Source organism: Microcaecilia unicolor, chromosome 1, assembly GCF_901765095.1.
Source record: "Microcaecilia unicolor chromosome 1, aMicUni1.1, whole genome shotgun sequence".
Lineage (NCBI taxonomy): Eukaryota > Metazoa > Chordata > Amphibia > Gymnophiona > Siphonopidae > Microcaecilia > Microcaecilia unicolor.
This window is the reverse complement of record NC_044031.1, coordinates 603,942,770-603,968,971: the sequence shown is the minus strand read 5'-3', so window position 1 is coordinate 603,968,971 and position 26,202 is coordinate 603,942,770. Positions and strand designations below refer to the sequence as shown.

Here is a 26,202-nt window from a genome sequence, read left to right as displayed (position 1 = left end):
AGACCGCAGCAGTCAACAGTAATACTTTGAGCCGCCAGTGCAGTATCACAAGCATGCTCAGTTCTCACATGAACTGCGTATGCTCACGGTGCTGGTGTTAGTGGCTTGAAATGCTACCAGTGGCTGCTGCACTTTTCTGACTCGGCATGGCACACTCTAGATTTCTTAAGCCTGTTGGGCTTGGGGATCCCCTCCAGCTACAGGAATGTTGCACTCAGCTGCTGGGTGGACCTGTAGCAAAAGTGGAGGAAACTAGGCCCACCCATGGCTAAGTCTCTGATAACCCATATCGTAATAAAGCATAAAACAGTTTTTAAAAAAGGGAGTAAAGAATAAATACTAAAGGCAAAAATACTAGAGTATCCTGAATCCAGTAGGTTACAAGACCTCAGGCAGCCTAGTTTTACCAGAATGAGATCATTTCAAACAAATCTGATAAATTTCTTTTTCTAGTTGACCAAAGAATTAAATTGCACACATGGGCTGTTTGACTACACTCATTGTGAAATTGTGGACTGGCTTTTTTTGTGGGTATCACACTTTTCACCACAGGTGTGGAAGGATGACGTGGATAAGATGTGTAATGGTATGCAATCTGGAATTAATAAATACACCATGTCCCAACAGCTTTCTGAGTTCGCCTTCTGTGTAGGTATAGATAAGAACAAGTAACTGTAACAGAAGCAAAGAATTTATTTACATGAATATAAGAAGACTGTATACAAATGATAAGGCAGAAATAATTACAATATAAAAGTCACTGAAGAAAAGTAACATGTCAGTTTAAAACTGCTAAAATAAACAAGGATCAGATATTATCTAAAACAAGTACATGCCTCTAGACACAATGGAATAGATTCTATAAATGGCGCTCGAAAATCGGTGCTCAACGCTATACTACAATAGGCACTCACAGATGAGTGCCCATTATAGAATACCATTTAGTGCTGATTTAGGCACCAATACTTACACCTTCTGAACCCAGGTGTAATTCTTGGTGCCCAATTTAGGCGCACATCCCTGGTATTCTGTAACAGATTCTAGGAACACCCCTGACCCACCCTTGCAGCTCCCATGGCTATGCCTCTTGGGTTTCGTTCTATGCAATTTGGTCACTTGTCATAGGGCATAGCAATATCTGCATGCAAATCCAAATTTGTGCTAGTTAGCACCCAATTATTGGCACTAATTGGCTCAGTAGCCAATTTAGTTGGGTGCATCTGCTTATTATCCCAAACTGATTATGGATTTTGACAATACAACCTGCATTTAATGCCAGTCTTCTCACTGGGACGTCCGTCATAGCAGTTGGCAGTTCTAGTTCTCATCCTCATCCTCCTCGACCTATCCGCCGCTTTTGACACTGTCAATCATAATTTACTTCTTGCTGCACTATCCTCATTTGGGTTCCAGGGCTTTGTCCTCTCCTGGTTCTCCTCTTCTCTCTCCCACCGCACCTTCAGAGTACATTCTCATGGATCTTCCTCCACCCCCATCCCACTCTCTGTTGGAGTTCCTCAGAGATCTGTCCTTGGACCCCTTCTTTTTTCAATCTACACCTCTTCCCTGGGCTTGCTGATCTCATCTCATGGTTTCCAATATCATCTTTATGCTGACGACACCCAGCTTTATCTCTCCACACCAGACATCACTGTGGAAATCCAGGCCAAAGTATCGGCCTGCTTATCCGACATTGCTGCCTGGATGTCCAACCGCCACCTGAAACTGAACATGGCCAAGACCGAGCTCATTGTCTTTCCACCCAAACCCACTTCTCCTCTCCCTGCACTCTCTATTTCAGCCTAGACCGATACGCTCATATCACCCCTTTCCTCAAGTCACTTCACTGGCTTCCGATCAGGTACCGCATACAGTTCAAGCTTCTCCTACTAACCTACAAATGCACTCAATCTGCAGCCCCTCATTACCTCTCTACCCTCATCTCCCCTTACGTTCCTACCTGTAACCTCCGCTCACAGGACAAATCCCTCATTTCAGTACCCTTCTCCGCCAACTCCAGGCTCCGCCCTTTCTGCCTCGCCTCACCCTATGCTTGGAATAAACTTCCTGAGCCCATATGCCAAGCCCCCTCCCTGCCCATCTTCAAATCCTTGCTCAAAGCCCACCTCTTCAATGTCGCTTTCGGCACCTAACCATTGTACCTCTATCCAGGAAATCCAGACTGCCCCCAATTTGATTGACTGCACGTTTTGTCCTTTAGGTTGTAAGCTCCTTTGAGCAGGGACTGTCCTTCTTTGTTAGATTGTACAGCGCTGCGTAACCCTGGTAGCGTTTTTAGAAATGTTAAATAGTAGTAGTAGTAGTAGTTCTAGCGTGCTCTAGTGTACAATGAGATGAGTTGATAGGAGATCAGACGAAAGTCTAGAGAGACCAAGGTTCAAGTCTTACCTCAATGGTGCCTTTTTTATATTATTTATGCCATCCTCAGTGTCTCAGATGTTTTGATAAGACCCCAAATGGTGGTTGGCTATACCCCATTGTTTTGGTTGACAAAAACACAAGAATGTCTTTTGATGTCACTTCATGCTTTTCTTGAGATTCAGGGCTCCAAATTGGGGGGTCAATGTGACAACATTTCATAGTCATAGTGATCTGTAACCTGTTGTTAAAATCGTCCGTCTTGCCTGAAAATTGAAGGGTGGCCAATGTAGTGACTATTTTTAAAAAGGGTTCCAGGGGTGATCCGGGAAATTACAAACCGGTAAGCCTGACTTCGGTGCCAGAGAAAATAGTAGAAACTATTTTTTTTTAATTTATAGATTTATATTCTTTACAAGCCATTACAACTTGAACAGGGAAAAAACAGACAAGAATAACTTTAAAAAAATCAAATCTAAGCAGAAGAATTACTTTTACATCTTATATTAGACCACAAATAGTGGGGGGGAGGATCCTTATAAACTCAGGAGATGAGACTCTAAAGAAGAAAATATTTATACACTTAAAGGAAAAGGCCTAACACTTTATCCTCCATTATTTTCATAATATTCCTCAAACCATAGATCGTGAATATGCGAATTACGCAGGACCATTAATAATTTTTTTTTGGTCGATAAACTGTCTTAAATGCTCTGGATAGAGAAAAACATATTTTATTCCCAGATATTTGATATTGCATTTGCAGGGATAATTTAAGTTAAATGATGCTCCCAAGGCTATTGTCTCAGTTCTTAACGCCAGGAAAGCTTTTCTTCTCTCCTGGGTTTGCTTGGTGACATCAGGGAAAACCCATATTTTTCCTCCATAAAATAATGTTTGCAAGTTTTTCAAGGCTAATTTTCTCACAGCTTCTTGATCTTGTCGAATATAAATGAAACAAATAAAGTTTGTCTCTCTGTTACTGCTGTTAATGACGTTTCCAATATTTCTGAAATATTCAATTCCTGAGCTGGTGGTAAATTCTGTAGTTCATCTTTATTCTTCTTATTAGGCAAATAATATATCTTATTTAAAGGTGGAATAGTTTCTGGGGTAAATTTGAAATTCTCAATCAAATATCGTTTAAGTATCTCCAACGGAGCATATACAGGCATTCGAGAAAAGTTCAATAAACGAAGGTTTAACCTTCGATTATAATTCTCAAAATATTCCATTTTACGATGTATAATAGAGTTATCCTTTACAAGTTGTACTGAAGTTTCTTTCACTCTATTCATTTCTATATTCATAGAATCTATTTTCTCATTAACTTCAGTTTTCATAGTAACAAGAGCTGTGGATAAATTTTGAACGGTACTCACTAATGTCTCTATTTGGCCTGCTAAATTCGTCACAGTCCGATCTAGGTGTTGGAGTTTATTCCAAATAGACTCCAGCATTACCACCACAGGGACTTTAGCTGTTTCTAATTCAGCCGGGAGATTCAAAATTCTTCGGGCCTCAGTCGGAACATTGTTCTCGGGCCCCCGATGCGGTCGACCTCCATCTACCTCAGGTGTGGAAGTTCCGCCCCGTCGATCGAGTCCGGCTGGCTGCGGTGGCGGGAAAAGAGTCGGAGGGGACAATGTTGTGTCCAGTCCCGAGGTCTCGGACTCTCCTTGATCCGAAGACTCAGCGGGAATCTCTCCAACATCAGAAATGGTAGGCTGCCTCGTGGTATATCTCTCTATGCTCTGCTGCGTGGGCGATGAAGTTCTGGTCGGCGGGGTACCGACCTTCACGGAGCCTTTCCTTTTTGTATGAGGCAATGTTGTTTAAAGAAGTAAAGAAAAAATACAGACTGGAAACGCTGCTAGCACAGAGAGGTCATTCACAAGACACTCAGAGTGCCGCCATCTTGCTCCGTCCCCCCAATCACTCACTTCCGACCCCTGATCACTCACCAGTAGAAACTATTATAAAGAATAAAATTACAGAAAACATAGACAAATATGGTTTAATGGAACAAAACATGGAGTCAACCAAGGGAAGTCTTGCCTCACCAATTTGCTTCGTTTCTTTGAAAGCGTAATCAAACATGTGGATAAAGGTGAACCGGTTGATGTACCATGTCTAGATTTTCAGAAAGCTTTTGACAAACTTCCTCATGAGAGACTCCTGAAAAAAAATAAATAAAAAGTCATGGGATAGGAGGCAATGTCCTTCTGTGGATTAGGAATTGTTTATTGGACAGCAAACAGAGAGGGTAAGGTTAAATGGCCATTTTTCTCAATGGAAGAGGGTGAATAGTGGTGTGCTGCAGGGATTTTTACTTGGACAAGTAAAGTCTGGTGTTAGAGACTGCTGAAGCAACACTTAGTGCAGGTTAAATAGCAATCTACATAGCTGTTGGACACGATATGGCAATTTGTTTATTTGTTATGTCTTTATTGAGTTTGTATTGCATCTGATATGTTTGCAATGTTTTATTATGGATGTTTCATTTGTACACCGCTTTGTATAATGGTGGTATATAAATGCTAATGAGAAATGAAAAATATGAGAAATTTATAAATGATCTGGAAAACGGAATGAGTGAGATGATTAACTTTGCAGATGACACAAAACTAATCAAAGTTGTCAAAACACATGTAGATTGTGAAAAATTGCTGTTCAAATCTAATGATCTAAAAGATGTTAAAAGTTCAAAATCAGTCTTATAAATGTCCCAAATACAATCCAACAAAAAATTCAAAGTCACTTATCTAGAAATGATTCATCTGATTCAAAACTTAGAGTTGTTCAAATGCTCCCCAATGTCTTTGATGTGAGGTTCATGTGATATACAAGTGACATACAATCTTCAACTCCTGTAGCTGTCCCCAAAGCAGAACCACATTTTGCCATCTGTGGCATCATCAGGAAAACAGAACTGTAAATCAAACACATTAATAACTCATGCCTACCTATACCTAGAATAAAAATCATTATATGAGGCATGTATTAACCAATTCTCAGCTACCCACAGGAAGGCTATCCTAACCCTCTCTCCTCCCCTCCACACTGGAACGCCAACACATGCACACTAGAGTATACTCTCTTTAACTAGTCCCAACTACCTACTCAAAAGCTGATATGTTCATTCTTCTGTCAATAACATTAACTGATCCACTCAGTCTCCCTGTTCAGCCTTTTTGGGATGACTGTGGCCCAATCCTATATATTAAAGCTCACCTCCAATGTTCTGAGGCTGCCTGGTGGCTTCCGGTGGTGGTGTCTTTCATGGAGTAGATTGTGACGTCAGGGAGAGGGGAGGAGCTGTGAGTGTCCAATATGGAGGTGGAGGAGTAGGGAAACGTCAGGGTCGGGGAGGAGTCGCAAGTGTCCAATTTGGAGGGGGAGGAGTAGGGAAACATGCGGAGCTTGTTTCCCTACTCCTCCCCCTGCCCAGGAATCCGAACGGAGCGCCAGCAAGGGCCAACGGTCTGCGTCCTCCTCTCCTGCAGCCGATACCATGGGACATTGTCAGGTAGGCGAGAAGCACGCGCGCTGCAGCACGTGGGAGCGGGGAGCAGGACTCAGATACCGGCGATCGCGCTGATCGCGGAAAACCTTGCTAGCGCCCGTTTCATTGCTTTCTGAAACGGGCCTTTTTTACTAGTTGAATATAAAACGCTGTTACTTTTGATTTAAAATAGCACTAACATCCCCTCCCCACTACAAATGAACTTGAGTCAAAACAACAAACCGTAAATAACTATCTAAATGGCCATGCAAGTCCCAATGTTCAACCAAGAGTGCCTCTTTTTTATGGGTTCTTAAATTACTCAAGTGCTCTGCTATCCTCTGTTTGACCTTACACTTGGTGTGACCTATATATCACTTTTGGCACGGGCATTAAATCACATATAACTTAAATTGAATCACAATCTGTGTGAAATTGTAACTTAAATTCCTGACGTGTGCATAAATGACAAACTGTGTAGTTACACCTACAATGCACACATTTGCAACAACATGTATGCCCCCCCCCCCCCCCCCAATGTCTCACTTAGTGGGGTAATATTCCTAAATATAGATAGCATCTCCCCTGTGTTGCGAGCCCTGGTATATGCAAACTGAGGAAAGTTAACAAATTGAGAATTTAACCTTAAAATGGACCAATGTTTGCTAATAATTTGTTATATTAGGTCCCCCTGACGAGAATACGGTAAAATACACTTAAAAATTCATTCTTCTCTGATTGAACTGATCATTCCCCATTAGCCAGCACTTATGGGCATTAGTAGCCCATTCATATGCTGCACAAATCACCTTACTTGGATACCCCCTCTGTCTAAACCCACCAATCAGTTGATGTGCTTGATGCCTAAAGGTCTTCTGTGTACTATATAATCTAAAAATTGTCCCACCAGAGTACCATCCTTCAATTTTCTAGGATGGTGACTTTTATAATAAAGAATGGTGTTCCTATCAGTGGGTCTTCTAAAGCCTGAAGTCTGAAAACAACCTTGTCTGTATTGTATATGGACAAATAAAAAATTGATATGTCCACCTACATGTGAAGAAAATGCTATCTTTGGAATCACAATTATTGAGATAGTGTAAAAATGCTTCCAGTGTTACCTGACTAGATTAAAAAAAAAATCATCAATAAAACGTTTCCGTAGACTAATGTGTGCAGCAAATGCAGGACCCATATTCACAAGATTTTTCAAATTTTGACAACCGTGGGGGCCACTGTGGCCCAATGGCTTCTCCTTTCATTTGTAAAGAAAACTTCTCACCAAAAACAAAGTACTTCTTAGTGGCTACTAACCTGTCTGTCTGATTTAAAAAAAAAAAAAAAGACGACTTATTCATTGAAATCTCCAACGGATGAACACACCTGTCTATGAATACAAAGCACTATATTTGAGCGACATTGGTGTAAAGTGCATTAACATCTAACATCACCAAAATCATGGACTGTGTAAAGGACTCCAAAATTCTCAGCAAATGAGAAGAATCCCTAATATATGACTGTATTATAAATACCTAGTGTACCTGAATGTAACTCATCTTGAGCCACTACTGAAAAAGGTGTGAGCAAAATCCAAATAAATAAATAAATATTGGAGACAAATGGTTTGAAGGTAGTGATCTAAATAGTGGGACAAAGGCTCAAATAACGAATTTCTGCCTGAAACTGTAGGCCTACCTGGGGGATTCACTAGGTACTTATGGATTTTGGGAATAAAATTAATCCATGGCACCAATGGTGGTTGTTTGTACAAATATTTAAATTCCCTCGGAGTAATAACCCCCTGACGATCTGCCTCCACTAAAATCTCCCAGACCTCTCTTTCATAACAACTGGTAGGATGTGCATCTAAAAGACAGTAGAATCCTTGATCTGACAACTACCTATATGCCTCATGAAAATATTTAACTTTATCTTGAACCACAACCCCCCCCCCCCCTTGTCTACTCTAGATATTACAATAGAGGCATCTTGTAAATCTTTCCAAGCCACCTATTGGGCCTCAGTTAAATTATTGAATGGATATTGCAGACTTCCTTCCATTTTTTTCCACACCCTTCAAAACAAGCTGTTGAAAAGTGTCAGTTATTGAATCACTAGGCCCTGGTAGCATCCAAACTGATGGTAACCGATGCGTAGAAATGAAAGATCTCTCACCTATATTGGGGGGCTTCGCTGTTATTTACTTCATTACCAAAAAGCAAAGAGTAGGTACAAAGAACAGCCCTAAATTCCAAAGTTGGTACTGATCTTCCGATAACACTTTTGATGACAAATTGTAAACTACTCTTTGATTTTGCGCTGCTGTCCTGGTCAGTCTGGGTGTAGGGCGGTCCAGCATTGTCTGCTGTGAATCCTGTCCCGATAGCAAAAAAAGATGTACTAACTGCACCTTCGCTTGAAGACTCCATTGCTTTTTCCCGAGATGGTCTGGCTACATCACCTGAATAGTCATTTGATGTATTAATAAATCCCATCTTGATTAACTTGCGATTACATCTAGACTTATGGGGTTTTTTTATCCATCCAAGGATATATGAAACCTCTCTTGTGTTTCACCACTTTCTGGGCGCAAATCTCTTGTTTATATTTATCAAGAGAATATGTTGGCACTGCTGATCATACACCATTGTTGAAAGAGATTGTTTCAAAATATCTAACTTGGAAATGTATTCCCGCTGATATTCTTGTAACATTTTATTAAGCTTCTCTGTGATCAAAAGCATGAGATCCAATGAGCATCTAGAAATGATGACATTCCATCTGGAGACATATTGTGCATCATTCAAAAACCGTGGTTCCTTATAAAGACGCAGACCTCTAGTGAGTCACTGTGTATGAGAATATTCTATTAGACCATTTATGAAATTCAAAAACCAGTTTGTAAATGGACCATTTCTCTCGCAGATTAAGCATTTCTTTTACACATTAAAGGACCTCAAAGTTTCCCAGTGAGACTGTTCATTCCTGAACACACACTCCTCTACTGGTTACGACTCAATTATGTCAGGAGCAAAATTTTATCATTGGTTCATGTACTAATCTGCAAAGGGTAAAAAACAAATCAATGAAAAAAAACTCCCTCTAGGGAGAAAAATCATTGGTTCCTCAAAAAAAAACCCTTTGTATAAATATCAACAATATCTGTGAGTAAAAGTGTCCAAGACGTTCCAACAGAAAAAATGTGTAATCTAATTCTTAACTATTTATTTCAATTAAGGCAAGCAAGGAATTTTGCTCCTGATATAGTTGAGATGTAGCCAGTAGAGGAGAGTGTGTTCAGGAATTAATGGTCTCACTGAGAAGCTTTGCGTTCCTTTAATGTGTAAAAGAAGTGCTTAATCTGCGAGTGAAATGGTCCAATTACAAACTGGTTTTTGAATTTGATGGTATAGTTACCAGTTTGATCCTGTTTTGAGTAATTTGAGGAATCACTACTACTACTACTACTACTACTACTACTATTTAGCATTTTTATAGCGCTACAAGGCGTACGCAGCGCTGCACAAACATAGAAGAAAGACAGTCCCTGCTCAAAGAGCTCAAATATTCTATTAGAGGCATTGCATGATATTTTGTACGAATAACAAATCTGTGCAGTTTCTGAATGTCAGACCCAGTCTATAGTTATGCCATCCTCTGACGTCACAAACAAACAAGTTCTTGACATCAGTTCTGATATTCAATCTACAGACATGCCTAATTGGGACTCCCACCCTGTAGCCATAGAATCATAGTTACTTGATGCTAGAGTCCACCTTAGTAGTCAGCACTCAAGAAAAAGATCTAGGTGTTATTGTAGACAATACGCTGAAATCTTCTGCCCAGTGTGCAGCAGCAGCCAAAAAAGCAAACAGGATGCTAGGAAAGGGATGCAAAATAAGACACAGAATATTATAATGCCTCTGTATATTCGCTCCATGGTGCGAGCTCACCTTGATAACTGTGTTCAGTTCTGATCGTAGTATCACAAAAAAAATGTAGCAGAATTAGAAAAGTTTCAAAGAGCGACCAAAATGAAAAAGGGGATGGACCTCCTCCCATATGAGGAAAGGTTAAAGAGGTTAGGATTGTTCAGCTTGGAAAAGACGGTTGAGGGGGGATATGATTGAGATCTATAAAATTCTGAGTGGTGTAGAATGAGTGCAAGTGAATCAATTTTTCACTCTTTCAAAAAGTACAAAGACCAGGGGACACTCGATGAAATACTTTTAAAACAAATAGGAGGAAAAAAAAATTTCACTCAAAGAATAGTTAAGCTTTGAAAACTCGCTGCCAGAGGATGTGGTAACAGCAGTTAACATATCTGGGTTTAAAAAAGGTTTGGACAAGGTCCTGGAGGAAAGGTCCCTAGTCTGCTATTGAGAGAGACATGGGCGAAGCCACTGCTTGCACCGGGATTGGTAGCATGGAATGTTGCTACTAATTGGATTTCTTCCAGGTACTTATGATCTGGATTGGCTACTGTTGTAAGCAAGATACTAGGGTAAATGGACCATTGGTCTTACCCAGTGTGGCTATTTTTATGTTATGCATCAGCTGGATTGCCTGAGGGTACGGGCTCATGTGAAATATTTTACAAAAGGCTCTCAATAAAATATCTATAAGGACATGCAGGAGTACACATGCATTTACTGACGCACACAGCTGTAGCAGCTATTTTATAGCTCTTCATCGGCTCACCATGATGCCACATTTTTATATATACTTTTCTTCTTTTATATAAATTCTTTTAACTCTATGCTTGAACACTCATCTTATTTCAAAAAATCGGACCCAGGGGTTGTTAACGTCCGACATGCACGTTTCGCCCTTCCCCAGGGCTGTCTCAAGGACTGACCCCTTTCGCCGTCTTAGCGCCAGCTCTACTTAAATCTACTGAAATCAGTTGCTTATTTAAGTAGAGCTGGCGCTAAGACGGCAAAAGGGGTCAGTCCTTGAGACAGCCCTGGGGAAGGGCGAAACGTGCATGTCAGACGTTAATAACAACCCCTGGGTCCGATTTTTTGAAATAAGATGAGTGTTGAACATAGAGTTAAAAGAATTTATATAAAAGAAGAAAAGTATATATAAAAATGTGGCATCATGGTGAGCCGATGAAGAGTTGTGTGCAAGTTTTATTGCCATAAAGTTGAGTTGGCAATATGCACAGCTGAGGTTCCTAAGTTACCACAAGATATTTTCCAAAGACTGTATGAATATATGTGGTTGACAGATGAACAGAGGAGAGGGAGTCATTGATAATATGTAAGGATATAAATTTTGGACTCCCACTAGTGATATAATTAGCCGAAGAGACTTGTATTAATGCAGCTATTTTATAAGCACATGGAAAAAATAAGCAGCATAATCCCATGAGCTTTCACGTGGAAATGTCACTTCACTTTGGAAGAAGTGATTTCACAACTTCCACATGTAAATGACACCACTTCCATGTGTAGCTTTCTCATTTTACAAACCTAGATGTGTAAGTGCTACCAATTAATGAGAACAAATTTTTTATTTACTTTCAGTTGGGAGTCAGAAATCAGCAACAGAGCATTAAGGAGAATTACTTCCTTAATCCTTGGTCAAAGGAAGCACTTTTTTGAAATCTGTGCTTGCCATTTAGCTTATGTAATGCTTGACGGGGAAATTTGTTCCCATAAACATATATGTCATGCGCCTCTTAAAATTTCTGTGGTGTGGATCGCCATGTCCTAACTACATCCCAGAAAAGAAATAAAAACCTACCTCAAAAATTCCAAATCTAATTATATAAACTATCAATGTCCTTTCTACCTCCTAACTATGAACCGTAATTGTAATTTCACCTAACTGTAAACTGTAAGCCACTTTGAACCGAAATCTGTTTTGGAGAACAGCGGGATACAAGAAAGCATAAAATAAATAGTGTCTTTTTGAAATTGCCATTTACACATGTATGCAGCTTGTAGGCCTGTCCAGAAAGTTCTGGAAAAATCCGTCTGTTGGGTGCCAGGTGCAGTCATGTGATCCATTTGTGCACTCATTAACTTCCATCTTTGGAAAACATGTGTTAATGTTAGCAACTTCATTTTACTCCTAAGAAGTAGAATACCAGATGACTGCTTGAGAGCTCAGTCCTGAGTTTGATGCTCTTCAATATTTTTATAGACAATCTTGCAGAGGACTAGAAAGAAACATATCTTTTTGTGCAGATGATGTTAACATCTGTGTGCATACAAGGTATAGGCAGTCCTGTCTTGCAAACCATATGAAATGAAAGGTAAGGACCTACATATGAATACATATAGTTAGTGCCTCTCATCTCCCAAAGTAGGGACTGCACAATCTTTTCTTACCACATAATTTCCTTTGGCCAATGGAACAGGCAGGATGTGATAGAAACTAAGCTTAGTGTAAATTAAAACAGTGTCGTCAGCAATAACTTCTTAAGACAGCAGAAGCCATTATGTAGCACCTCAAACTGCATCATTCTCCTCTGGTACCAAGAGCCGGCATGGTGCATTTTGAACAGCACAGTGCACTGACTTAAAGGTTCAAACCATGACACTCGAGCATTGGCAACGGGGAAGAAGGAGGAGGATAGGCCCAAGACACCAAACTGCCACCAAACGGATTGGAGGAGGCAGGAAGAAGTTAGAAGGGGTAGGAAGTACATGACAGCATTGTGTGGTTGTATGAGTGAGAAAACTGGAGGGGTTGTTGCAAACATTAACCTTTTAAAAAGGCTAATTTACTTTGGAATAAATATTTCTGGTACCTTGCAAAACCTTATTATTCATATTTTTAAATTTCATTAAACAGCAAATTTTGAATAATTATTTTATAGAAAATTTTAACAGTTTTTAAAAATTTTCATAGGTGTTTGTAAGTGGGAAATCTTAATGTATGGTGTGAAGCCTTTTCAAGGCGTGAAGAACAATGATGTGATTGGTCGAATTGAGAATGGTGAGCGGTTACCAATGCCTCCAAACTGTCCTCCCACCCTCTACAGCCTTATGACAAAGTGTTGGGCTTATGACCCCAGCAGGAGACCAAGATTCACTGAACTTAAAGCACAACTTAGGTGAGTTGATTAATTGAGAGTTTGAGTCCTTTTTTCTTTTATTGATTCATTATAGTTTCTAACACACTTTTACGTATAAGTGCTCAGCCTATGTGGATTGTTCACCAGAGAATATTCTGCCATATTGTTCTTGTGTAGGAAAATCTGTTCCAGTAACACAAAGCACCATGTGTACATCATTCCTTTGAAACAAAGTCCCATGGGAATTGTAGATTGACATTTTTTTTTTGTTTTCTTTCATGTTTATTTTTTGTTATTGATTGATTTGTTGATTTCACATTTAAGCCTTTGGTAGGCCACTATTTGTGGCAGAATATTTTTCCTCCTTCATGATAGGCTATCTTGCTTTGTATAGTTGTTGACGTAACTGCTGTTATGTTTAACTGGAGATACGTTTTCAGTTTTGTTGTTTTAGGACTGCAGTTTGATTAAAATTGTTAATCGTGCAATTAAAGGTGTTTTACTTATTTCCTGCTACAGCTCTTTGTGGCTGGGGGAAAGTCACATAGGGGTCCTTATACTAAACCGTGCTAAAAAGTGGCCGGTGGTAGTTATAATATGTGGGTTTCCTGTGGGCTCCAGCCACTTTTTAGTGCAGCTCGGAAATGGCCACATTTCAATTTTTTGTATTAGTGGGCACACGCTAATTTCCAGATTAGCACATGGCCATTTCCGCCTGAGCCCCTACTGCCTACTAGTTAGAAGGCGGTAAGGGCTTATGCAGTACTTGTTTGGTAATCAGTCAGCGTGCAGCAATATGCCTATGCTGCCCAATTTACCACCAGGACACCTACTCCCCCCCCCCCCCCCCCCCCCCCCACAAAAAAATACAAGTTATTTTCTAGTGTGGGAAACGGCATGCAGCAAAATCAAAACTACCACAGGGCACCTGGGCGCACCCGGCCGTAGTGCTGTTTTGCCGTACGGTAGCCCTACCACTCCTTGGTGAAAGGGCCCCTTAATCCTCCAATGCCCCATGTACAAAATAAGTACCTGTATATAATATGTAAACCTCTTTGATTGTAACCACAGAAGGGCAGTATATCAAATCCCATACCTGTTCCCCCCCACCCTCCTTCCCATCCCCAAATCCAGCATCTCTCCCTTTCTCTTCCTTCCCTTCCACTCCTCTTCCACCAGGTCCATTATCTCTCTTTCTTTTCTGGGGTCCATTCTCTCTCCCCCCCCCCACACCCCTGAGAACAGCGACACAAACTAGGTGGTGAGCAGCATTTTCTTGTCACCTTTATGTATGTGACCCTTGCTTCCACCTCCATTTTTGCATCTCTCTGAAGACTACTGTCTTGCGTTCTTCTACTCCCCGTTGCACTCAACCTAATTTTTGTTCCCTTGACCCTTCTTCCTGTTCCCACCTCTCCAAGTCTCCCAAATTCGTTGTCTTCTCTTCCACTTGAAGATTGTGTGTTGCTGGAATCCTAGCCTTAGCAAAGCTATGGAGTCTTTTTCTTCTCCCCTCCCCCCACCCTAACCCCCCTCCCTCCACTGAACCCATACAACACAAACAGAAGCATGATCCAACCATGGAGTCTTTTTCTAAGTCAATACCTGGTTCTGCCCTTCCTTGCCCTAAATCTCCTTGGTATAATCCTGAGCTCCGCCCTTGCAAAAAGAGGCTCAGACATGCAGAGAGGCTTTGGCGTAAGCTTTGAACGTCTGATGCCCGCCTGCTTTGCAAGCAGGAACTCCGAGTCCGTATCTACAATGATCAGCTCAAAAAAGCTAAGAAATCTTACTTTAAGGAGCTCCTTCACCGGTTAAACCTTCTAAACTCCTTTTCAAATTCATGTCGGATCTGTCCTTCCATCTTAACAGGTTAGGTCCCTCTTTGGTTCCCTCTGCTGATCTCTTAGCTAATTCTTTTTCATGGAAGATTTTTTCATTAATAGCTTCCCTTTCTTCTCTCCCCCTTGCCCCCTCTTGTTCCTTTTGCCCCCTCCCCTCTATCCTCTTCTCGGGTTCTTGTTCTAATCGGCCCCATTCTGCTGTCCTCTGTCTCTTCTTTACGTCACTCTCATTGTCCTCCTTAAAAATACACCATTTCTTAACTGTCCAGTTTTTCTTCTCTTGATCCTATTCCTCATAGCTGGTATAACCTCTCCCAGCATGATCTTCTCCGACTGATTCTCTCTCTGATTAACAATAATTTGTCTGTAGGCTGCTCCCTCATGCTAGAAACATGCTGTGGTCTGTCTGAGCCTCAAAAAACCTCACCTTGATCCCGGTGACCCTATTAACTATCATCCAATTTCAAACCTATGCTATCTAAGCATACTTAGAGGGTTGTGAATTCTCCTCTATATTGCTTCTCTGAAGATGCTTTATCCACCTTCACCAAGCTGGCTTTCGCCACTATCATGAAACGGAATCTGTTTTGCCCTTTTTGATACGTGATCTTCACTCTACTCTTGATACAAACTTCTCACTCCATAGTCGCCAACTCCGTGGGTGCTTTGGGTGCTCGAGCACCCCCAATATTCCACCCACCGGGAGTTTGTTTCCCTCCTCCCTCCTCCTCCCTTCGAGTTCCAGGCCCCCTCCCTCTGACTTTTAAAAGTCATCTATTTTGGGGATGGTGCTGGGCAGACTTATACGGTCTGTGCCAGAGGCGGGACTGGTGGTTGGGAGGCGGGGATAGTGCTGGGCAGACTTATACGGTCTGTGCCCTGAAAAGGACAGGTACAAATCAAGGTAAGGTATACACAAAAAGTAGCACATATGAGTTTGTCTTGTTGGGCAGACTGGATGGACCGTGCAGGTCTTTTTCTGCTGTCATCTATTATGTTGCTATCCAGCTTATTTTTGAAAGTGATAGCCGGCCATCTTCCGACACAAATCGGGAGATGGCCGGCCATCTCCTAAAACCGGCCAAATCGGTATAATCGAAAGCCAATTTTTGGACACACTCGCCGGCATTCCGTCGCGGAGGCGGCTAAACTTCAAGGGGGAGTGTCGGCAGGGTAGTGAAGGCGGGATGTGGGTGTGCTTACGAGATGGCCGGCTTCAGCTGATAATGGAAAAAAGAAAACCGGCGATGATGAGCATTTGGCCGGTTTTACTTGGTCTATTTATTTTCACGACCAAGTCTCAAAAAGATGCCCAAACTGACCAGATGACCACCGGAAGGAATCGGGGATGACCTCCCCATACTCCTCCAGTGGTCACCAACCCCCTCCCACCCAAAAAAAAACTTTAAAACATTTCCTTCCTAGGAGGGGAAGCCAGTCGGCCAGCTCGTTAAAAAAAAAAAAAAAGGATCTTGCTGATCAGTTATGTTATGACTTACTTGTTCTTGAGTGCTGTATTTTGTGATACTGTTTTGAGAAATGTTCAAGAAAGACTTCATACAAATTAAAAAAGTCCCTGCCGTACATTTTCCCTTGATGGCCGTCCCTGACGTGCACTTCCCTTAATAGCCGTCTTTCTCTCCGAAAGTGCACTTCTCTTAATGGCCGTCTTTCTCCCCGAACAGGGAAATCAAAACAATTTTTACTCTCAGTTTTTTTAGTAGTAACAGTGGGATTTGAACCAGCCACCTCTGCATTACAAGACCAGTGATGTAACCACTTGGCCACAGCTCCACTTACTTAGATGTCCCTCCCTTTTGATTATACCCCTTCAGGTCTCTCTCGGCCAATCACAGTGCGTTAAGCTGTCTGTGAGTGGCTGAGAGAGACCTGGAGGGGTATAATCAAAAGGGAGGGACACCCAAGTAAGTGGAGCTGTGGCCAAGTGGTTACATCACTGGTCTTGCAATGCAGAGGTGGCTGGTTCAAATCCCACTGTTACTACAAAAAAAGCAGTGTGCAAAAACTTTTGATTTCCCTGTTCAGGGAGAAAGACGGCCATTAAGAGAAGTGCACTTTCGGAGAGAAAGACGGCTATTAAGGGAAGTGCACGTCAGGGACGGCCATCAAGGGAAAATGCACTGCAGGGACTTTTTTCATTTGTATGAAGTCTTTCTTGAACATTTCTCAAAACAGTTTCACAAAATACAGCACTCCCGAACAAGTAAGTCATAACATAACTGATCAGCAAGATCTAAACATCCAGAAGTACCAGTGCACTACGAATGCTGGCATTTGGCCGGGTTTGAGATGGCCTGTTCCAGTTTCCATTATCGCTGAAAAACAAAGTCGGCTATCTCAAACCCGGCGATCTGTGGCATTTGGCCGGCCCCAACCGTAATATTGAAACAAAAGTTGGCCGGCCATCTTTTTCGATAATACGGTTCCGGCCAGCTGTTGTGGCGCCGGCGATCGATTTCGCCGGCGCCGTTTGATTATGCCCCTCAATGTTACTGATGCAGCTTCAACAAAATGGGGAATCCCTGTCAGGTATTGGGGATCTTTGGATATGCTGGTGTACCTCCAAATCTGATGATAAGACAGTATATGAGGTAAGTGGATTACAAAATAATCGATTTTGGATTACAATGTTTATAATCAAAGTTTTTGTTCCTGTAGATGAAAATGTGTTGTTTTTTTTTACTCTGTTTGAGATTTGAAAAAAACCTTCTTAACACTTTGATAGAGTGGAGGGTTGTTTTTTTTTTTTTTAGACCTGTGATGGTGAGCTGTGTTTAAGCCTTAAAACTTGGTTGGCTTGAGTAGCTTTACTGAGGTCTTTTTTTTTCTCCACTTTTTCTCCTGGAATAGACTCCGTGAGCCAATATGTCAAGCTCCATCTCTGGCCATCTTCAAATCTAGGCTAAAGGCCCACCTTTTTGATGCTGCTTTTAACTCCTAACACTTACTCACTTGTTAAGTACCCGTATTTTATCATCCCCACCTTAGTTTATTCCCTTATCTCTTATTTGTCCTGTTTGTCTGTCCTAATTAGATTGTAAGCTCTGTCGAGCAGGGACTTTCTCTTCATGTTCAAGTGTACAGCGCTGTGTACGTCTTGTAGCGTTATGGAAATAAGTAGTAGTAGTAGTTTTTGTGAGTGTGAAGATTTTTTTTCTCATTCAGTGTAATTTCACATGTGCTGTTGTTTTTGTTGGATTTTCTGATTTAATATTACTTGCTCGTGTGAACTTAGTCATTTAGAGCACTGTGCCTGAACCTGTGCTTTATAGAAGGCAGTCTGGCACCCCTGCTCTTAAGAAGAGAATCAGCGCTAGTTATTCTAACAACCATACTTGTACCAGCAGGGTGCTCCCACCAATATCTGGCTCCTACTTAAGAGCCACTTCCTGTTTTCCTGTACTTGGTGCCTGAGCTTTTGCTAGTAGGGGGTGCTTCTCAGCGCCTGTCTCCTATTCAGAAGCCAGTTTTTATTCTGCTGGATATCCGTTGAGAACCTGTGGTCGTAGGCTGTATGCCAAAGCCTGTTTCTAATCAGGTAGCCAACCCCTGGCACCACTTCAGAAATTGTGCAAGAACCTACACTTCTAAAATGAATCCTCTTTTGGTTACTGAGAAGATATTGCCAAAGTTCTTGCCAGCAAATAATACTCTCAATCATCTGCTGTGCACCAAGTTTATTTTGTATGCTTCACGTAACCTGGAATATTGCTCAGGCTGTGCGTAACTGGAGCCTGACATCACACTCCAAGGATTCTCCAGCTTGTGCCTAACTGGAGCCTGACATCACACTCCAAGGATTCTGCAGCTTGTCTTGATACTTTATATATTGGCAACTTTGAGACAGTAAAGACACTGCTTCTTATGGGCAGTGCCTCTGGAGTGTACTGCCTGAGGAGAGTGGGAGCCTATAGGCGTCTTTAAGTCATAAGTAGCAAAGTGTGTTCTCAGGTTGTGACACCAGTTGAAATTTCAACTAGCTGCTCAGGATCCTAAAAGTCTGTTGTACTATTGGGTCAGTGGAGAGGTGAAAGCTTCAACAGTTGAATGATCCATTCTTCAGAAAGCTAAGACATGTTTTTGAGGAACCCTGATTGAGTCAGGGCAGGGTTCTACTTGGATTTTGGATATAACCAGGACTTTTTTTTGATGGGGTACTTGGGGGTACTGAGTACTGGCATCTTTTCCATTGTCTGCTAAAATTTGATCCATGGACCCCAAGTTTTAATGAAAGAGCTCAGGATCTGCACACCAATGCTGCCTTGTCATAGAGTCTGTGACTGGTTGTAGGGGGCCTGGCTATTGTGGGGTGGGTCCCTCAGTGATCACCCCAACTTTGAAGGTAGCGTAGCATTTGAGTACTGGCACCTTTTTTGCTAGAAAAAACACACTGGATATAACACAACAGCAGCTGTGTGAACAGGACTTGTATAAGAATGACTAACTGAGAGGTGTTGAAGAATGGCTTTACCTTCCTAATTCACCAGAGCTGATATAAAGCGTAAGTGATGAAAAATGTCATCAGATAGTGAAGATTCAGATTTAATTCTAGATGGATGCCAAGATTGTTTGATCTCTTTCTTTTTTAACAAGTTTAATACCATATAGTTTAAGCTGTATTATGCTGTCTGACAGACAGCATAGACAGTAATCGAGACCTCAGATTCTTCTGCGCTTAAGCTCAATTTGTTGGTGACAGACCAGTTCCAGGTGACTTTAGTGTAGTTGATGGGCTCATAACATAGTTGGAGTTGTACTCATAGCCTACCCTTTCAGTTCCTCTCCACTAGTGATGTAGTTGGCCCTGGATCTCTCAACTGCCTTACCTCTTCTGATTTTAGCACCATTTCCATACCTATGCTTTTTTTAATTTGATCATAATAGCTTGTAAGCACTATGGAATAAGATCTATGTCTTTTATGAGTTTGTACAGCTCTGCATACATTTGGCAGTGCTTTAAAGATGTTATAGTGATAGGATATACAGGCAGAACCGACAGTCATTCATCTGTCTGTCTGTACTCTTTATGGGTTCCTTTTCTGTGGAGCTAGAGGATGAGAGATTTTTACAATTCAGTTCTTTCTGTTTCTGAGAGAGATTACAGTAATGCTGTGTAACTGCAGTTTTCACTCACTTTCCTGTTGACAGTGTAGCCCTGCAGCCAGCCAGCCACAAGTAGAAAGCCTGAAATATTTTTACTTTCACTTCTCTGATCTTTTTGAGTCACGGAGTTGAATGTTTGGATTATATGGTTGTTTTTTTTTTTTTAATTCTTTTTTTACACCTTTTCCACATCAGCAAAGCAAATTTTTTTCTGATTCGGCTACAAAAGAATCGCTTTCCTTTTCTGACAATACCTGACAGAAAATGGTTCTTTATTGGTGTGGTGACTTCTTTTTCCTGCTCAGCTGCTGACATGATCACCCATTGGATTTCAGATAAGGAAGGCAGGAATATATATTTTTTGGCTTCTTTTCATAATCGTTTCAGCATGATTGGTGAAGTAACCCATGATTCAGCCTTCTACCCCTCACAGACTCTCTCTATTGTATCTTGCCCTGTGGACCACACCTTGCTGCGAAAAACAAATAGCACAAATGAGGATTCAGCGTATTCTTCCCTCCCATCCATTTGCTTTGATTAAAGATATATGAACTAAAAAGGCCCTCATTCAATGCGTTTTACCATTGGTCTGAAAACAAATATACACATACCTACGAAAGGTGGGGCAGGGAAATATGGTAGATGCGTTCAAATATTTTTAAGGCCCATGATGCCAGCTTCTTTTGACTGAAGGAAAGCTCTGGAATGAGGGGTTATAGGATGAGCAGGAAGGTAGTGAATACAAGGACAGTATCTGAATTTCATAGTGTGGGAGAAACACAAAGGATCTCTGAGGAAGATGAATGGGTTGCAGAACTAAGAGGTTGATTTGTATGGGCAGACTAAATGGACTGTATGATATTTTTCTGTTATGTTCTATGATTCTGTAATATCCTCTCTTTAATTTTTTTTATCCCAAGAAAGCATTACATATTCTTCCCATTTTCCCAATACACTTGAGTTGTTGCTTATTTCTATTCCAGAACATCTGGGGAATTATGCTTGGTGTGTATGATGATAGAGAGGAATTTGGTACCAGATCTATCCATTTTCATGTCCTATAATAGTTTATACCTTATTAACATGGTGGCATATTTCATGAATTATTTTACATTATTTTTTCTATGCCTTACTCATGACATGGTGGTAGTACCATACACTACTGTGTAGAAGGACCTGAGTTTGATTCTTGGCTCATCTTCTATCCCCTAAATCAGCCAAGGCTAAGGAATATTGTAGAGATGTAAATTAATTTCTGTAGTGTTACTAGATGTATGTAGTGCTATACAAGTATATATCACAGTCCTTCCTATGTAGGCTCTAATGATGTATCCACAAATGGCAGTATAAATAACAAAAGACTGGAGGAACTTATTTACAACGTGGTTTAAAACCAACAAGATTTTGATCAGGAGAAAAGGGCTGAATATTTAAGAGCAGCCTTAAGGATGGTTTTTAAACTAAATTTGAAAAATTGTTAGAGAACATATTACACACTAACTCAGGATGGTGGACAACACTGGGGAGAGTAGAACGCTTCTTCACATCTTGATGTGCTTTAAGTTCAGCTTTTCTCCAAGCTAAGTATTTCAGTTTTATAAATAAGCTTTGGTATTCTTGATTAGCCTTCTTTGAATAAATATGCACTTGACTTTTTTGGAGGTACTTTGCGCATGATGGAGGCAAACCTGTTGGCTGTTTTCTTCTGTGTTTTACAGAGGTCTTTGTTCCCCTCTTAAATTAACAAAAAAATATTGCAGGGAATCGTTTGATAAGCACTTAAGTCTGGGCTCCTAGATTATGGGAGCACCAAACAAAGAAACTTGTGAGTTGAAAGTTAAAATTTTTCTTCTGAGTTTCTTTATGGTACAGCAAGATGAAAAGCTCAGAGTCTGGAGTTGGCAGTGGAAGAGGGCAAAAATAAGAGTGAACTTACCCAATGAGAAGAGTTTGAATGGGAGGGGAGTAGAGAGTGACAAAAGACATAGTAAGGAGCTGCAGAATATTTGTGTAGGTGATTAAGATTTGACTCTGCAAAAGTAGATAGGAAGCCCATTTGGAGACTTGAGAAAAGAGGAATATATAGATGCAGTGATACTGGAAAAAGAAAAGCCATACAGCTGAACTATGAATAGATTTTATTAAAGACAGAGAGTTTGCTGGGAGGTCTGGATGGGCAAGTTACAGTATGCATAGGAACATAAGAACTGCCTTAATAGGTCAGGCTAGCCCAGTACCTTGCTTCCAACAAGTACCTGGCAGAATCCCAAAATCATTTTCAGTAATAAACTCTAGTAATTGCTTAGGATTTAAAAAAAAATAAGATTTGCCCTCAAATGTTATAACACAAGTACAAGGACAATGAACTAAATAGGTAACACCCAGTGCCAAAGCTCTAGGATGCAAAACCAAGAACTCTTGGTGCCACTTTTGTGTTGCCCCTAGACAGTACGTTTTTACTAGCAAAAAAGGTGCCGGTACTCAAATGCTAGGTCAGGATTGAGGTGATCACTGAGGGATCCACCCCACAATGGCCAGGCCCCCTGCAATCAGTCACAGAATCTATGACAAGGCAGAATTGGTGTGTAGAACCTTAGCTCATTCATTAAAACTTGGGGTCCATGGGTCAATTTTAGCAGACAATAGAAAAGGTGCCTGTACTCAGTACCCCCTCAAAAAAAGCCCTGCCCCTAGATAAGAAAAACCCTGATTTCAAAACCTGAGAACAATTCATTTATAACTCGGAAGTAAAGATGCAACACCACATTTCAGTCAAGCTCCAAAGCAAAGTTAACCACCAAAGTAGTCCTTTGAGTCACAAACTCTAAAGAGGATTCCAGAAATTCTTTCAACTTCATCTCGGGTGAACCTCCTCATTGTGAGTTTACAGCTCCAGAACAGCCCAACATAGAAAAATATTTTGCCCTCATAATCAGGAGAAGCTTCTCAGTTGACATTTTCAAAACATCTTGCAAATACTTACACACCATATCAATAGGAGAGATTAAAGAAGACTGTGGAAAATTCAAAAACCTAAGAGTGTTCTTCTCTAAATATTCTAATCTCCTGTGTTGAAATATTTTATTTCTCATCACTCCATTTAATTTCTGCAGCTCAGTATCCCTTGCATCTAAGGATACCAGTTTAATGGAGTACTAGTCTAAAACTTGGGTCTGAGAATCTTCAGTTCCAGTAACCACAGTAAATCTCCCATCAGTTTCAGAACATAAGAATAGCCATACTGGGTCAGACCAATGGTCCATCTAGCCCAGTGTCCTGTTTCCAACAGTGGTCAATCCAGGTCATAAGTATCTGGCAGAAACCTTATTAGTAGCAGCATTCCATGCTGCCAATCCCGGGGCAAGCAGTGACTTCCCTCGTGTCCATCTCAATAGCAGACTATGGACTTTTCCTCTAGGAACATGTCCAAACATAACAATATGGCTTCTATTCCGCTATTACCTCTCGGTTCAAAGCTGATTCCAGTAAAAAGAAGCTGGTCTTTTCCAGAAATTACAAACTATTGATTACAAATAAACACATTTCAAGCTTTAAAAAAAACAAACTACTAGTTATTAGTTTGCAAATCAGATTTTCTAAATAAGTTTTAATATGTTTGCGAAACTGAAAATAACTTGAAATAGTCGACAGAGAAATTTGAACGTCTTTACTAAGAAGAGCTGCTTGGTATGAGAAAAGTATTCTGTATGATTTGCAGTTTTTTCTGATATTGACAGTTAATACCAAGAAATAGATCGTTACAGTAATCCAAGTGAGGTAGGGCTAACATTTGGACTAGTAACCCAATTATATTAATTTTAGAATATTTTTTTCTTTGTATTTATTGTCATAATTAGTTATGTTGTTTTCCTGCGGTCTCTGGTTCCACTAATGCCAAGAGCCTTACATCTTGTTGGGCTCCTAACACCTTGTACCTCTCTGTGCTTTCATTGGTATTTCTCAATTGCAAATCCCTACATACAGAGACTGCATTCATTCTTTTTTTATTATTTAGTTTTTATTGAAAACGTATGCAGGAGTACCAGAGTAGAACCAAATAACAATACAGTTACATATAAATATGAATAGTTAACCACCCCACCCTTCCCCCCACTTCATGGCAGCAACAGAGGTTCCAATTGCAACTTCAAATACATCCCTAACTTCTCCAACATATCACAATCTGTACTCTCATAATCCCCCAACCACCCAACCCCATATGCAGTCATACCATATCTGGGAGCCCCTCCACCCCCTATGTTCACAGGGGACATTTGCCCATTTAAGATCAAATTGGTTTTTCCGGCCACTAAGCGCTGCATCTGTTTTCTCATATTTCCTAATATCTGCACTTATCAGGCACCACCGGCGAGTCCTGGGACCCACCAGATCCCTCACAAATGTCATAGAGCCACCAATGATAGGCAAAACACACAGTGGATCCAATAAAAGTCCTCTCACAATGAGTGTCTTCCTGAACAAGGTCTTTATTAACAGTAGCAGAATTGACCCAGAGCCACCAATAGCAGAGACGCTACCAACTGCTCCCTGGTGGCCCACACAGCAAGAAGCCCAACAATCTCTGGGCTAAGTTGTCAATCCGCTCCACTCCATTGTCTCGCCAACCTCCAAATCCTCTGCCAAAATGTCTGACTCTTGGGACTCTCCCACCAAAGATGTTCATAAGTCCCTACTTGCCCACAATTCCGCCAGCAATGGCATGTCTCATTATTCTCCCCTTGTTTTAAAGAGATTTTTGCAGGGTACCAATATAACCGTAACACTAACTTATATTGTAACTGCTGATAATTTGTAACTTTCAAACAGTGAGCAATATACTCATATACCCATTTCCAATCATCTTCCCCCAAGGCTACCCCCAATCATTTTTCCCAAGCCTGATGATAGGGCCGATGAACTGGGATAACCAAATCTTGTAGACTTTGGGAGATAGGGGTTAAAAGATTTTTCCTAAGCAAGGATTTAAATAAAATATTCTCTAGCTTCTTAGGTTTCCTATTCAGATTAGCCTGAAATGTTGAACTATGAAATACATCTCTCATTTGAAAATATTGAAAAAAAATGGAATCTTTAATTCTATAAGATCCTGTAATTGTTGTAGGGAGAGCAAAGTCGCCTAGACAATTAATGTTTACAGTAGACAAAATCTAATGCCTCTAATGACTTCCACAAGGGAGTAAAATCGATGAAAAAGGCATAAAATCTCACGTACAGCTATAGGGGTGCTTATGCCCAGTTGTGGCTAGGCTCCCTTTCAGCCAACGAATGGTGATGAAGAGTGAACAAAATACTTTGCTCTCCCAACCTGAGAGTCCAGTCTCCCAACAGCTTACCTAAAAAATCAAATACAGACAAAGGGGCCAAGACATTCCCTCTCAATTTGTACCCATTGCTTTTTGGCAAGCTGATCATAATGGTCTTCAGAATCATAATAATTACTGCCCCCCTCCATATAGAAGGTGCTGATGCTTCAGTGTCCCAGCAGCCAAGACCCAGCTCCCGCATCAACACCGGCAGCTCTGCAACCTGCGCATGAACCAGCACCCCAAATTTTCCCAGTGCCAGCCCACGATGAGTGCATCTGGACCTTGCTCCCTGAACTGTTGGATGGCCTAATGCAACTGTGGGCATCGGGGGTGCTTTTGCCTACCTTGCCTACCATTGCGGCCCCAATTGGCCCTCAGCCTGCAGTGCGGCATCAGACAACAATTCCGGCACTCCCTCGACGTCCGTGGAGGAATCTTCGCCAGAGTCGAAGTGGGAGCCGACTTCTCTACACTGTTCTTGAGGGCATGGTTCCCCCACGTCAAGGCAGGTTTGGTCTCGACACTCTCATCAGGAGGTATTCTCTAACACCGAAGAGGAGTGCTCATGAGATTCAGAGTAAGGATCCAAGGTACTTTTCCTCAGATGAGTCCTATGGAATTCCCTCTGAACCCTCCCCTTCACCTGAAATGAGAAAGTCTCCTCCGGAGAGCCTCTCATTCCCTTCTTTTGTTAAGGAAATGACAGAAGCTATTCCCTTTCTTTTGAAATGGAGGACGAGCCCAGGGCTATGATGCTCGAGGTTCTGGACTACACCTTTCCTCCTAGGGAGGTTGTGACTGTCCCTCTCCATGAGGTACTCCACGAAGTCCTTGGTAGGAACTGGGAGTCCCCTCTGTCAGTCCTTGTCATGGCCAAGAAGATCGACACCCAGTATCAGATCCACAGTACACCTGGTTTTGATAAGCCTCAGTTGCCTCACAATTCTGTGGTGGTGGAATCCACTCTCAAAAGAGCTATGAGTTCCAGGGACT

The 26,202-nt window shown here is 41.2% G+C and overlaps 1 protein-coding gene across 1 annotated transcript in view; it reads left to right on the top strand.

Moving 5' to 3' along the window:
• The window catches only part of PTK2 (protein tyrosine kinase 2), a 714,868-nt gene that overhangs the window by 465,573 nt on the left and 223,093 nt on the right, over positions 1-26,202 (top strand). Inside the window, 1 exon segment of the mRNA XM_030219604.1 lies at positions 12,749-12,953. Within this exon segment, the coding sequence (XP_030075464.1) occupies positions 12,749-12,953 (205 nt within the window).